Source organism: Leiobunum rupestre, chromosome 5, assembly GCF_980474605.1.
Source record: "Leiobunum rupestre chromosome 5, qqLeiRupe1.1.hap1, whole genome shotgun sequence".
Taxonomy (NCBI): Eukaryota; Metazoa; Arthropoda; class Arachnida; order Opiliones; family Sclerosomatidae; genus Leiobunum; species Leiobunum rupestre.
Window position 1 is genome coordinate 32,614,107 of NC_143388.1, and position 13,804 is coordinate 32,627,910.

The following is a 13,804-nucleotide window of genomic DNA, read 5'->3' on the forward strand; positions in this document are numbered from 1 at the left end:
AATCATTGGGAGGCTTCGAAGGTACACGTAAGTTGGTACACGTTTATTAAGAAATAAAAAGTGTAAAGACCATAAAAATAATTGTATTCATTATGTATGTTTATATAATACAAAACATAAATCGGCGATGGAGTTTTCCAACATAGTCCATTTATTCTTTACTTAAAATATTTATTCGAGCGCAATGATTAACGAGAATTGGTAAAGAAACTACAGGAATAACATAGAATTACAACAAGTCATAATTTGTGCTGTACATATTTTTTTCACTGTAACATGATAAATGAAGCACACAGGCAGGTTTACGTTTTTTCGAACATGATTAATAACCGAGGAAAAAATACGAAATAAATCCGGAGAGGCCAGACGGGGCTGATATCGTAATTTCTCGTAGCAGCACCAATGTTTTTGATAAAGGCCAAATAACGGAAATAGCGGAGTGTACGTAAAATACTGGCGATAATGAGTAAGTTTAATAAGACGCAATACAACGCGGGTAGATTTTAACGAAACCCCAACCTATTTCCGTAGAAAGAGTACGTTAATCGCTAAAGAATTTCTGCGTATTTAAAACCAGCCCCGTCGCGTATTACTCACACGCAAATAGGCCTCAAACATTCCGAAAGATCCGTAGAAAAATCTTCGGTTAAAAAAACGCGTCTATTTTATATCGGCGCGGTCGCGGTCAATGTTTCGAGACGGCGCATGCGCGTCGTGACGTCACGGTATTTCGCGTTCTTCCTCCCCCCCTCTTTTCCGGAATAGAGTACTAACGGGGATAGGCGTGTCTCCCCCTAAACGTCAGTGTCATGTACGCACCGTAGCGAACACACGCGCGTCCTATCCACCGAAAATACGTTGGTTCCTCTCTCCGCATCTCTACTACGCCATTTTGAAAAGATTTTTTCGTTCGCCGAGAGCGTCTCTTCAGTCGGCGACTGGGCCCGTCATTCGCGGAGATAAATTTTTTGCACTTTGACTCCGGGAGACCGCGGAGTAGTTTTTACTTTTCTCCGCAGCCGAGATAATTTATCGTCGCGTCTTATTCGCGGAGGATTATTTACTAATTTTCTCGCCCCCCTGACTCCGGCTCTCGATCGTCTTTATTCCGATTGAACGCGTCGGCCAAGAAGGATTGTTACTACAGTTGTCATTTTGAAATCCGTCTGTTTTTTAAAGCGAGTTTGATCTTCGGAGCGTTATCATGACAAAAGGCGACACCGCAGTGGAAAACCCTCCGCCCGCCACCCCGCTCGTCGAGAAGGAAGCGGCCGAAACGGGGGACGCCCAACCGCCAGCTACTCCGGCCGAATCGCCGGCCACTCAACCGGCCACCAGCCCTACCAGCAACGGGCCATCTTCCCAACAAGCTCCGGCCAACGGCGGCCCAGTCAAGATGAAGGGAGCCCCCGTTCACAAACAGGATTACGAGAAAGATGTGGCCTATCTCTACCAATTCAGCCGATTCCCCACTCTCCCCTCGGCTTCTCCATTTTGTCTCAAGGTTGAGACATGGCTCAGGATGGCTGGTGTCAAATACGAAGTGAGTTGGACTTCTTTCCATCTTTTACTATCCATCCCATGCCCCGCGCGCCACCGACACCCCGAGATAAGAGAGAGAGAGGATGAGTTAGGCTTAGCGTCTTCTCCATCGTCCGTGTACGAATACGACCTTTCGACGCCCGTTCAAGGTCTTTCGCGTGTGCGTCCGATAGCTAAAGGGCGTATTTAGGGCTAGGACGCTCGCACCAAAACGGGGCCCGTTCGTACCAAATCTTATTAGGCCTATTTTATTCCTTATACTTTTTTAGCGTTTAAATTTATATTTATTGAACCGACTGACGTTGGTCACGTTCAAAACTAATTTACGGAGTTGGTTAAAACGCTACGTAAGAAAATTTGGACTCTTAAATGGCGTATTTACCCCGCGGTGTGGCGCTACTAAAAATGGCTGACGATCTGTATAAATGATCCATATGGCTACGAGCAATTTTTTTTCCCATTTTAAACTAATATAAAATATATGGAAATTTCGCCAGTATTTTTTAAGTCTTTTCGTTTTCACTATACTAAAGAAATGTTATATTTTTTTAACTAAAAAACGCTCCGGGGTTTAAAGATAAGATAGAACCGGTTAAAATAGCAACGCATGACGAGAATAGGTCTAAAAGATTCTTAATGGCAGTTTTAACTTTCTTCCACAAAGCGTCTAGATAGAAACGGAGACTAGACTCCGTATTTTTTTATCAAAGGAAATTTAATTATACAGTTGGTGAGACGGTAATAGATGTAAATGGCGAGGAGAATCGAGTTTCGTTATTATAACTCTTTCTTGTATGTTAAAATAGGCGCATTCTTGGGAAATGTGTTAATAGAGGGGATGCTCGCATTCCTCTTGACAATTGGGGTTCAAAGTTCTCCATATTTTCCCGCCCACAAGTCATTTTTTCGCGCTTAAGGGGGACGTTTTTCAATTATCTCTAGAGTGCATTTTCGTTAGAAGGGAATTTTGTTTTTTTACAGTGTCAAAGGTCGAGATATTTTTGTTATTTTGCATTCGCCTCAATGACATACTTAGTTTCTATAATCTCGCTTTTAACCAGAAATATTTGAGGTCCTTAATGGTTTCACCTCTCCATTTTTACTTTTAATGGTATAGATTCCAAAAGTTATAAGTTTATAGCATTTTGCAGGACGGTTCAGTGTCTTAAACGATCCCGACCTTAGCTCTCTTTACATAATTAATGTAACGTTAGGTAATTATTACGATTGGTTGTTTAATTTAAAAAACGTAGTAATATACATAATTAAATGTAATTTTTACGATTGGTTGTTTAATTTAAAAAACGTAGTAATATACATAATTAAATGTAATTTTTACGATTGGTTGTTTAATTTAAAAAACGTAGTAATATACATAATTAAATGTAATTTTTACGATTGGTTGTTTAATTTAAAAAACGTAGTAATGTACATAATTAAATGTAATTTTTACGATTGGGTGTTTAATTTAAAAACCTTGCGTTAAAAGCGTTGTTAAATTTTAAAAATGACTATTTACATTTTGAATTAATGACGATTTAAAGTAAATCCAAATTCCCAAATTGTCATTAGTAATTTATTTAATTTACGTTTTAGTGTAAGGTTATAACACTAAGTATTAACTATTTAAATATTAATCCAATATAATTAAAGAAAAAATTGATTTAAATTGAGGTTTTAGACACCAGAAAAAATTACACACCTTATTACCAAGTCTAAAAAAGTTGGTTAAGCTTGACAAGTCAAAATTCATCTGCTTAGCAGACGATAATCCAGCAGTTTGAGTTTCCCACGTTGACCGTTACGTAGTTCTGTGTAAACTTAACTGGTGAATTATTTTCAATAGAATAGCGTATTTCTTAATCAATATAAGATAAACTCCCAGCATCCGTATGACTAACAATGTCTGAAGTACTTTATCTCGAAAGTTGTTTTGATTTGACGCCGACACGGGCGACAGTCACACCTGATTTTCCACCCGTTAATGAGCCTTTTAGTAGCTGTCAAACGATAAGCCTTGTTAAGCGTCAAACGTTGGAGAGGGGAAAAAATTGGCAAGAATTCAAATATTCGGCTATCGAGCAATGCGAACTCGACCACGATGTATTGGGAGTCTCCAGTTTCGAGCGTGAGCGATGAGTGCGGCTCCTAGTCTGGTTTGAGGCTCTTTCCCCGCGGAAAGCGTCTCTTTTTCTGACGTTTTTAGTCGGATTAACATTTTGGCTGATTCCCTGGAGCTACGCTTTAGCCGAGCGCCCGAAAATATGCGCATAATTTCTGTCTAGCTGCGCAGAAATATGCGACAAGCTTTTGCCGCTACTGCGGATATGATCCAATCTGAGCACTAAAGAAAATCTTTTAAGACTCGCTTAAAATCCCCGAAATTCACTTGTCATTCGGTTTTAAACCGCGATCTATTTGGTAAAGGACGATACGCAGGGTGAAGATCCTTTCACGGGGGTGACGCCATTGGAGGGTTATTTTTTTAAATACCCCTAAGTCTTACCAGATGGCGTTAACAGTCTGATACGTAGAAATTTCAAATTATCTAAAAATGGCGATATTTTTTCTTTTGATATCCGAGTTTTTAAATGGATATTTTTTGATATAGAGTTTTCGAATAGATATTTTTTGATATCGAGTTTTTAAAATGGATCTTTTTTTATATCGAGTTTTAAAATGATCTTTTTTGATATCGAGTTTTTAAATGATCTTTTTTGATATCGAGTTTTTAAATGATATTTTTTGATATCGAGTTTTTAAATTGATATTTTTTGATATCGAGTTTTTAAATTGATATTTTTTGATAAAGAGTTTTTGAATTGATATTTTTTGATGTCGAGTTTTTGATATAGTTTTTAAATTGAAAATTTTTGATGTCGAATTTTTAAGTTACTTTATAGTTCTGGATTAAAGCAGCTTAAAATAGTGCTAGAAATTAGTTTGCAATAGTAATGGCAAATCGAATGGGTAGTGCAACGTCTCCTTTTGGGAAATTTCATATCTCATAAGTCTACGTTACGCCCGACTTTGAACAAAATCCGCAATAAACACCTCGGTTACTATTCTCGTAAGTTTCGCGGAGACACCACCACGGCCAACGACAGCGTCGAAAATAGCAGCGTTATCCTTTTCTATATCGAAGAGACGCTGAAGCCAAAATGGCGACTTTTGAAGGATTTAGCCTTCGCGAATATATTTGGTGTCTTTTCTTCGCCACCCTCGTAAAAAGATAATTTTTCTACTTTTAAAAATGATCGTGTGTGTGTTTTTAAAAGGATGCATAAATTAACGTAATTTTTCCCGCTAGTTAAGATATTCTTTGATATCCTTAAAACGAAAATTAGATAATTCAAGGTTTTCTGGAGCCTTTTTTTTTATATTTCTCTCTCTTGATCTCTCATCTAGCTTGTCTTTATAGATTAAAATTTAACTGTCAGAAGTTTCGGAGTTAGGCGAATTTAATTAGGAATTTTTTTGACGTATATGGATCTTGGTGTTTATGGTTTTTTTACCCGGAAAAATGTCTAGACTCGCCATTTAGCTGGACTGTTAGCGCCGGCTTTAACTGGATATGGGTGTTTTCAATTAAGATTTGTGTGAATTTGAAGGTGGTTCACCTTCTATAACGTTGTATGTTATTAACGACGTTTTATGTACAATTTGCGTTAATTTATAAAGTGCGTGCTGTTTTTAAATGACTCATTAAATTAAAATTTAATTCCGATGGTTATTTTTTGGCGCCAATCCTGAGGCCTGTTTTAAATTGGAGTGTATTTTGCGGAATCGATTTGAATTTATCGAAAAGTTCTGATCAGCGGTTGATAACTTTAGGTTTTAATAAGTGATAAGTTGATATTTTTAATTATTTTCGTTGACTTTTTAAATTATTATCTATTTAAAATCAAATTATTTAAATCTTGACTTTAATTTAATCGAACAGCTGTGACGTAGATTATACCTGATAAGTCGATTTTTTTATTCAGTGTCCTAAAAGTCTCAGGTTTTTCAAAATGCTACCAATTTTGAAATAAAGCAACTATCGGCTCTATCATTGCCATCTGTATTATGATTAGGCCATTGATATTAGAGATGGCAATGAATATAGAATATATTCTTCGGAAAACGACTTTACTGAAGAGAGTGGTGCCATCTATTAATGGCACAGGGAGCTAAAATTCAAAATAGCCAAATGTTAACGTCCTCAGAGCCATTGTAGAGTATTATAATTAGACTACTTATTCTCCACTTAGTTAACTTTAACCTAAATTATATATCCCATGTAAAATATATTGTTGAAATTACTATAATTTAAGATATTGTTAACTTTACAAACGAGCCTATCAACGTGAGGGGTACTTTATGTCCCACCTTTTGGGTCAAAATGTAGCTTAAGCATCTTATTTTTACGTCGACGCTAGTGATATCTGTTGAAAAACGAGCTAGTACACGTCGAGCCGACACTTGCTTTAAAGAATTTTAATCAAATGAAGTTTTACCTAGAAATAGTTGGAGAAAATTACCATTACGAAAAATGAATATTTCATCAATGAATTAATATTAATTGAAATCAATTTTTACAACCGAGATGAGACCAAAATTATAATTTTCGACAAAATGTATATGTAATTAACATAAATTAATATTTCATCACCAATGTTTAGTTATGTAGCGTTACCAATTACTATATTAACTTTTAGGATATATCCTATTGGGCCCCATAACGTTTAAAAACCTTTCCCTATTGCAATGATTTATTTAACCAATCTTCAAAAGTTCAAATCGCTATTCAAATAGTTATTCGGTTTACTCTGTCTTTCACTGGAAGCTGGCTCGCTGCAAGACATATGTGCTACGCAAGCAGCCGACTACCAGTGAGAAACAGAGTAAGATCCTTCTCACAGTCCATAGGTGGTCTCTTCTAACTTAGAAACAGAGTAAACCGAATAAATATGTGGTCGGCCTTTAACCGTAACACTACATAACTAAACATTGAAATATATTAATATTAATTTTTGTTAACTGTATATAAATTCAGTCAAAATTTATAATTTTTGGTCTCCTCTCAGTTGTAAAAATAAATTTCAATTAAAATTAATTCATTAATGAAATATGAATTTTTTTAATTGTCAAAATTTAATAAACATTTTTAGTTTCATCTCAGTTGAAAAAAAAATGATATTGAAATCAAATAACAGGGTTCGTATACGACCTGGAAAAGTCAGGGAATTTGAAAAGGTTCCCAAAAGGTCAGGGAATTTAAAACATTTTCAAAAACAGTCAGGGAAAAGTCAGGGAATTTGAAAATTATTCCAAAATGTCAGAAAAATCAAGGAATTTGAAAATGGTCCCAAAAGGTAAGGGAATTTTAAAATGACCCCAAAAAAATCAGACAAATAAATTTTTTAAAGAAAATCCTTTTCAAGATTTTTTACCTAAAACCATTCTTTTATTCTACTAAAATGGTCAGGGAAAATTTGGCAATTTGGTCAGGGAAAACCTGTAAATGTCAGAGAATTTATTTCCGGAAATTTTGTACGAACCCTGAATAATTTGATAAGTTAACGCTGAAAGTTAAACCACAAATATCGGAAATAATAATAAAAATAAAAATATTTTTTGGGCGTAAAATTTCGCGCAAGTCCGTCACATCCGAAATCAAATGGAAAATCTTATACATTCTGTAAGTTACGTTATAAGAACGTCCATATTTTGTACAGTACACCTACCCTATAGTCATTGCGTGCGTAAAATGAGATCCCAACAAAGTTCCCCAGGGAAGACATTTTTCAAGGGTACCTACGCTTCAGTGGGCCTTTGCTTAAATTGTCAAAGACACGACAATACGTAATACCCTAGTCACCTGGCGTTTCGAACCAAAACTAAGAACGAGGTACGGTCTACGGCCCTGTACATAGTCAACCGGTCGCGTTGACAACGTGTATAATTCTGTTCTTTGCATTTCCGCCATTATTTAACGCGGGGGAAAACGCATTCCTTCGGGTGAGCGGCCGTACTAATGCCAGCGTCGGAAGGTCCGTAGCTACCTGACAGCGTGGACGGAAGTAATCTCGCTAGTCTTCGAATCGGGAAAATAAACCTTACCGGTAGTCTTTTAGCCACGCTGACTAGTGGTATCTGCTTAGTTTCTCGTTCATCCATAAAACATGGGATTTTTTTTTGTTCATTTGATTCTTACGTGTATTCTGTGCCGGGGGATATTTTGTAAGAAATGTCTTGACTGGTGTAGACTTTTCGGTCTACTGGGCGTCTTTTTGACAGTTATTTAGACCCGTGTTTTTCAGTCGCTGTCTGTATTTGCCTCCTGGGGCTCGTTTCGACTGCGGTTTGGCCGACTAGCCTTTAATTAAACGTTGCCTTTATACGTGGCTCCATTGGCTTTATGCTAAATTTGGCTTTTTTCGCGGTATAGAACTTAAGAAGGCGGGTTTATAGTACTAGCAGGGCCCCCAGAGGTCCCATAATTCCTAAAATCCTATATTTTCAAAAATGCCCTATAAGATGGGCGGGTTTATAGTCCTATAATTCCTATAAAATCCTATATTTTCAAAAATGTTCTATAACATCTTATACTTTTAGCAAAAAGTCTTAGTCCTATAATTTTGATATTTTGCCCATTTCAAATCCCGCCACTCAGTTCGATTGCTAGATTTAGCTATAGGATAAATTCATATACAAAGTCATTCTAGTCTATACTTTTGTTATTGTTAACATGGTTAGCTACTAGTATATTTTTGTGATAAAATGGTTAAATAATTTTTGTATCATAAGTGAAAATCAAAGATTTCACTAAATATAGATTTTATTTTTAAATGCATAAAGTTAAATTAAATGGCATGTATAGTCCTATAAAATCCTATAATTTTAGAAATATATTCCTATTTTTCCTAAAAATCAAGATTTGAGTGGTGGCCCTAGCTGTAATAGTGTTCTGTATATGAAGTGATGTGAGAGCTGCTAAAACAGTTTCTCAAAAGGATTTCTGGTATTTCTTGTGGACAATTGTTTTTGCAATACTAGAAATCCAGATTTAAATTTTTCTCTTTTAGAACCAGTTTTTATGGTAAATTTTTATCTATTTATTTTTAAAGATGGTTGTACTATCAAAATGTTAGCTTATAATAGATAATTAAATAATAGAAGGTTTAAAAAAAATTTAATTAGTGAGTTTTTAATTTAAATCTTGTTTAAGATCAAGATTTAAATTAGTGATATTTAAAAAAAATAAATTGAAAATCTGAGCAAACTAAAATATTAAATAGTAATTAAATTTAATTACGATTTCATTTAATTCAAAATTAGCTAACTGATAAAAAGTAAAATATCCGAAATGAGCCATAAAAATTTAAAAAAATCCGATTTAAATAATAAAATCGATTGATTTGATTTTTATTATTGAAAAGAATCAAAAGTGCCAACCTTCTTGCATCCGCTTTTAGTACTCAAAGAAATTTATGTTTAAAATTTACGAACTTTATCATTTATTTCAAGGAAAGAAAATATACCTAAATGTAGAGATCAAATTAATTAAACGAAGAGGTAGTATTCGTCTATTATAAATTGTATGAATTAGTCCAATTGAAAGACTGAAAATTGAACCCTCGTAAAATCTCAGCAAACCGTTAATAGCCTAGAGTATTTTTAGCCGGGGTAGTAACCGTATGAAGGGTCAAGTTGAGAGAATAATTCCCCCTTGCATTCCATCTTTCTGAATTGCAGGGGTTTATGCCCCGTGTCTAAAAAAAATAAAATCTATTCCAAGAATAGCCCGCAACGTAGTAGTGCCCCCTGGTGACTCATACGAAAGGAATGTCTACAATATCGTAAATCTACTGGCCCCAAGCCTTTGTTAGAGGCCCACCAAATTTGTCGGTGTTGCGGAGGGGGGAGCCGTTTACGCGGTGTCAGATGCTCGACTTCTTCTTAATTTACATTTTATCTCGTTGAACTTGGCTCTTCCGAACGACGTCTTTGCCCTAAATTCTTGACATTCTTTTTTTTATCTGAATTTCGGGTTTCAATGGCTCCTCCCTCGTTCGTTGCTTTTCAACTTCCTCTGGGTTTCTGGTTTTTACTTTTGCTATTTTGGTAGCTAGTTTTTTTCCTTGTTTATTCTCAAACCGCTCCAGTCAAAAAGTTTTATTATTCTTTCGTAACTAGACCTTGAAAGCCAGCCATTTCTAAATTTTGGGAAAATTTCGTATAAAAACTAAAAAAAAAAGGTTCGTGGGATGAAATCGTTTGTAAATATATTCATTGAATAAATTTTTGTTTATGGGCGTTTATTTAGGGTAATTGATTTATAATTGGACGCTCTTTTGTATCGTTATGTTTGCGATTAGGATGGATGAGTTTTGTTTATACTAGTATTCCTTTATCAAATGTAGAGCTTCTGACCTTAAAATTAAAATTTTATGGGTTAGTTAAATATTCGTTTACTTAAGTTTTTGTTTTATTTACTAATGGTATTACGTTCCTTGGATGTTTGGTTATTTTTGTAGCTAGAACAGGGTTGCCATACGCCAGGGAATTTTAAGAATTTGTGAAAATTCAGGGAGTTTTTTTATCTTGACAACTTTCGACGGTAATTTTACTCTAAATCTGACAAATTCTACGATTATCATTTATTTCCTTGAAAGTTTGGCCAATTTTTTCAACATTGCAATAAACTTTTTACAAAAATATAAGTCCATTTAAATTTATTAACTCCTGATAAAAGTAAAATATAACAAAAATATTAGCCTAAAATGGTCAGGAAAAACAGGGAATTTGGCAACCCTGTAGAAACGTATTTGCAAGTATAAATATTTTCTACTTTTTCAAAAGGTAACTATACAAATTCTGTTTAACCGTTAAATTTATTTAGTTTGATATTTAACTATTTGTTATTAGGTAATTTAACGTGCTAATGGTGCTAAAGGGAATTGACTATATAAAATTTAAATTAAATTAATAATTAATTAATAAAAATGGGAATGTTTAACCAAATTCATTAACAAATTTGACTGATGTAATGCTTCCAAAATTCCTAAACTTCAATTAAAATTGTTTGCAATAGAACTCCCCTAATTGTCTGTCTGAACACGACTGTGTCGCTTTTAAAATACTTAGGTAAGTTCCAGTAGTCAATAAAAGCGGCAGTAAAATTTTACACTAAGAGTAAAATTACTGTAATTTACTGCTCATAGATTTGAAACACGATGGCAACAGTTTACCCTCATCGTTTTGAAGTATAAATTATTTCGTGGTAACAACTTTAGTATTAGTGGTACATCTCTATTTAAAAATAGCTAGAATACTATTAGTAATTACAATACATTTTTAGTAAAGATAATAATTTCCACGCTAAAAAATAAATTCAATAATTTATTCTTAATTAAAAATGAAATGCATAAAATACTAAATATATTTATCATAAATTAATCTAATTTTCATATTTAAAAATCTAAATTTATATTTAATTCAAAAACCCATAAAAATACCTAAAAACACTACTGAATACTTCTTATATAAATCTTAAATTACCATATTTAAAAAAGCAATATTCAATAAAAAACCCATAAAATAAGCAAATAATAATATTGAATAATATATTTTTAATAAAATAATAATACTTAAATCCTTAAACGAAATTTATTAAATTAAAAATTAAATCTTTGTAAAATATTTTATTATGAATAAACGTTTATTATTTGTATTTATTAATGAAATAATAAAATAACTTCCCATCCCTATATAACGCCCACGGCCTTTTGGAAATAAACTTTTATCTGGTCAGGAACTTGCGTACAGTGTACGTTATTTTCACCACCTTAAGGCGCTACCCGCGCGTCGTTTCGTAGAGAGAGGAGACCATAATTTCATTATCACACCGCCGAGATATATCGAAGGCTATTAAGGGATACAGGTATACGAGGGGTAATCGAAGCTTCGCCGCACGCCGTGTCTTTGGCGACCTATTGGCGTGGCCCGTTATGGCTTAGCTTAACTACGCCCTCTGTCAATAGGCCAAAAAGATAAATTCAATTGAGATACCGTTAATGGCAGATGTCTGGTTCGGGAAGGGGGGTTACTCTTTCATGGGAGGTGTTTGGGAGGGTACCCCGGGTTGATCGGTCGCGGCCATTTTGATCGCGTATCCTTTTGTTTCGACGCCATATTGATTCAGACACCGACGCCGGACTTGGAAACCGGACCGGGTGGGTGCAGGGGGCAGTTCTATTATTGTAGCCCATCCCTACGCCATTGTAGTGACGAATAAATTACCTAATTTACCGAATAAACGTGTATTCTGGAGTGAATATTAGGCGTTAATGCGGAAGTGCCATTGTGTTTTGTACTTATGTAATTAAAAGGATTAAATTCTAGGAACGCTGCTGTACGCCTGTATTAAAAGGTGGGTCGAAATGCAGGTTTTTTTTGTTTTTTAAAAAATCAAATTGATTTTTCTATTTAAATCGAATTTTTATTGATTTTTGTTTTTTTTTTATTCTAATTAAAATTTCAAGGTTCTATATAATTTAGTATCATAATTTTACCTAAAACAAATATTTTAATTTTTAATGACTAATATATATAATGAATTTATTAAATTTAAGCTAATAATCATATAGAAGTTGATTTTTTAAAACCTATTTTGGTACTTTTACAAAACAAATGCGGCGGAATCTCCACCCACAGGTACAATCCAATGCAACATTAGGGGGAAGTACAAGAAAGATTGTATTTAAACCTAAATTATAGCAATTGGCGAGGATTTTTCTTTTTCAAAAATACTACATAAAATTGATTTAAATCAATGATTTTTTTGAAAACAAATCATTGATTTAAATCGTGATTAAAATCAAATTGATTTAAATCGGCCAACCCTGTCAAAATGCCGACCCTTCCAGAAAAAATTGAATTAATATGAAATACCAATAAGAAACTGCTATTTCGTTACGTCTTCTGAAACGCAGATTATTGTAAACCGAAAACACGAAAGAAACTACTCGAGACAAGAAATTAGTCTTCGTATAAATTCAAATTTCGCAAGGTGGGTTGATATATTTACCCACATTTTGATATAAGCGTATAGTGTTAATTTACACAATTATATTTTTTTAGTTAGTCATTTTAACTGTGGTAATACTAGCTAGTTCACGGCAAAATATTAAATTTTAACCCCTGAAGATAAATATTATTAGAAGTATATAATATCTTTAAAGAGATATTTGCTAATGTTATTCGTTTGGGGAGGAAAAGTGCGGGGTTAAGATAGTCATATATTGATTTGGAAAATGATTTATCAATTGACAAATATCCCTACGCGGTGTAATTTTTACCATTTTACAAGTTTCATTTAACTTGGTTACATCCTCCCAAGATTAATGATAAACTTCTGATAGCATTAATAATGGTAATGGTTTTACCATTATGGCATATTTTTTCATTGGTATAAATTTTTTAATTTCCAGGGTTCTTCAAAATGTAAAATGCAAAATACTTCCTCTATAACTCAAAATGCAAAATACAAAATGCATTTTAAAATCAGTTTTTCTATAGGGTTGCCACACGTCAGGGAATTAAAAATGGGCCTAAAAAGTAAGGGAAATGTCAGGGAATTTTAAGAATTTGTAAAGATTCAGGGAAAAGTCAGGGAATTTAATTTTATCTGCGCACATTTTGAAGGTAATTTAACTCTAGATGTATGACAAATTCCACGATTATCATTTATTTCCTTGAATGTTTGGCTAATTTTTTCAACATTGCAATAACCTTTTAACTGAAATATGTCCATCCAAATTAATTAATTCTGATAAAAGTAAAATATAAAAGAAAACTTTTGCCCTTAATAAGTCGTGGAAAATCTCTTAAAATGGTCAGGGAAAACAGGGAATAGTCAGGGAAGTTCAATCTGAAAATTTTGTGGCAACCCTGTTCTAAATGTAAAATGGCAAGGCTCTTACACGACCTGGAAAACCTGGAAAAGTCAGGGAATTTAATGTTTAAAAAATGTCAGGGAAAAGTCAAGGAATTTGAAAATGGTTTCAAAAAGTAAGGGAATTTCAAACTGACCCCAAAAAAATCAGGCAAATAAATTTTATTATTTTTCAAGATTTTTACCTCAAAACATTTATTTTTTCTAAAAAATGGTTGGAATATTTGGCCAGGGAAAACCTGGAAATATCAGGGAATTAAATTCCGGATATTTCGTACGAACCCTGAATTATGGTTTTTGCAGCTCAAAATTAAAAACAAA

General features: G+C 33.8%; 1 protein-coding gene across 1 annotated transcript in view; it reads left to right on the forward strand.

The window, feature by feature from the left end:
- Window positions 1-815: 815 nt before the first annotated feature.
- The window catches only part of LOC149944191 (failed axon connections-like), a 30,109-nt gene continuing 17,120 nt past the window's right edge, over window positions 816-13,804 (forward strand). The window contains exon 1 of the mRNA XM_090175506.1: window positions 816-1,543. Within this exon, the coding sequence (XP_090031632.1) occupies window positions 1,205-1,543 (339 nt within the window). The 5' untranslated portion in view covers window positions 816-1,204. The remainder of the gene's footprint in view (window positions 1,544-13,804) is intronic.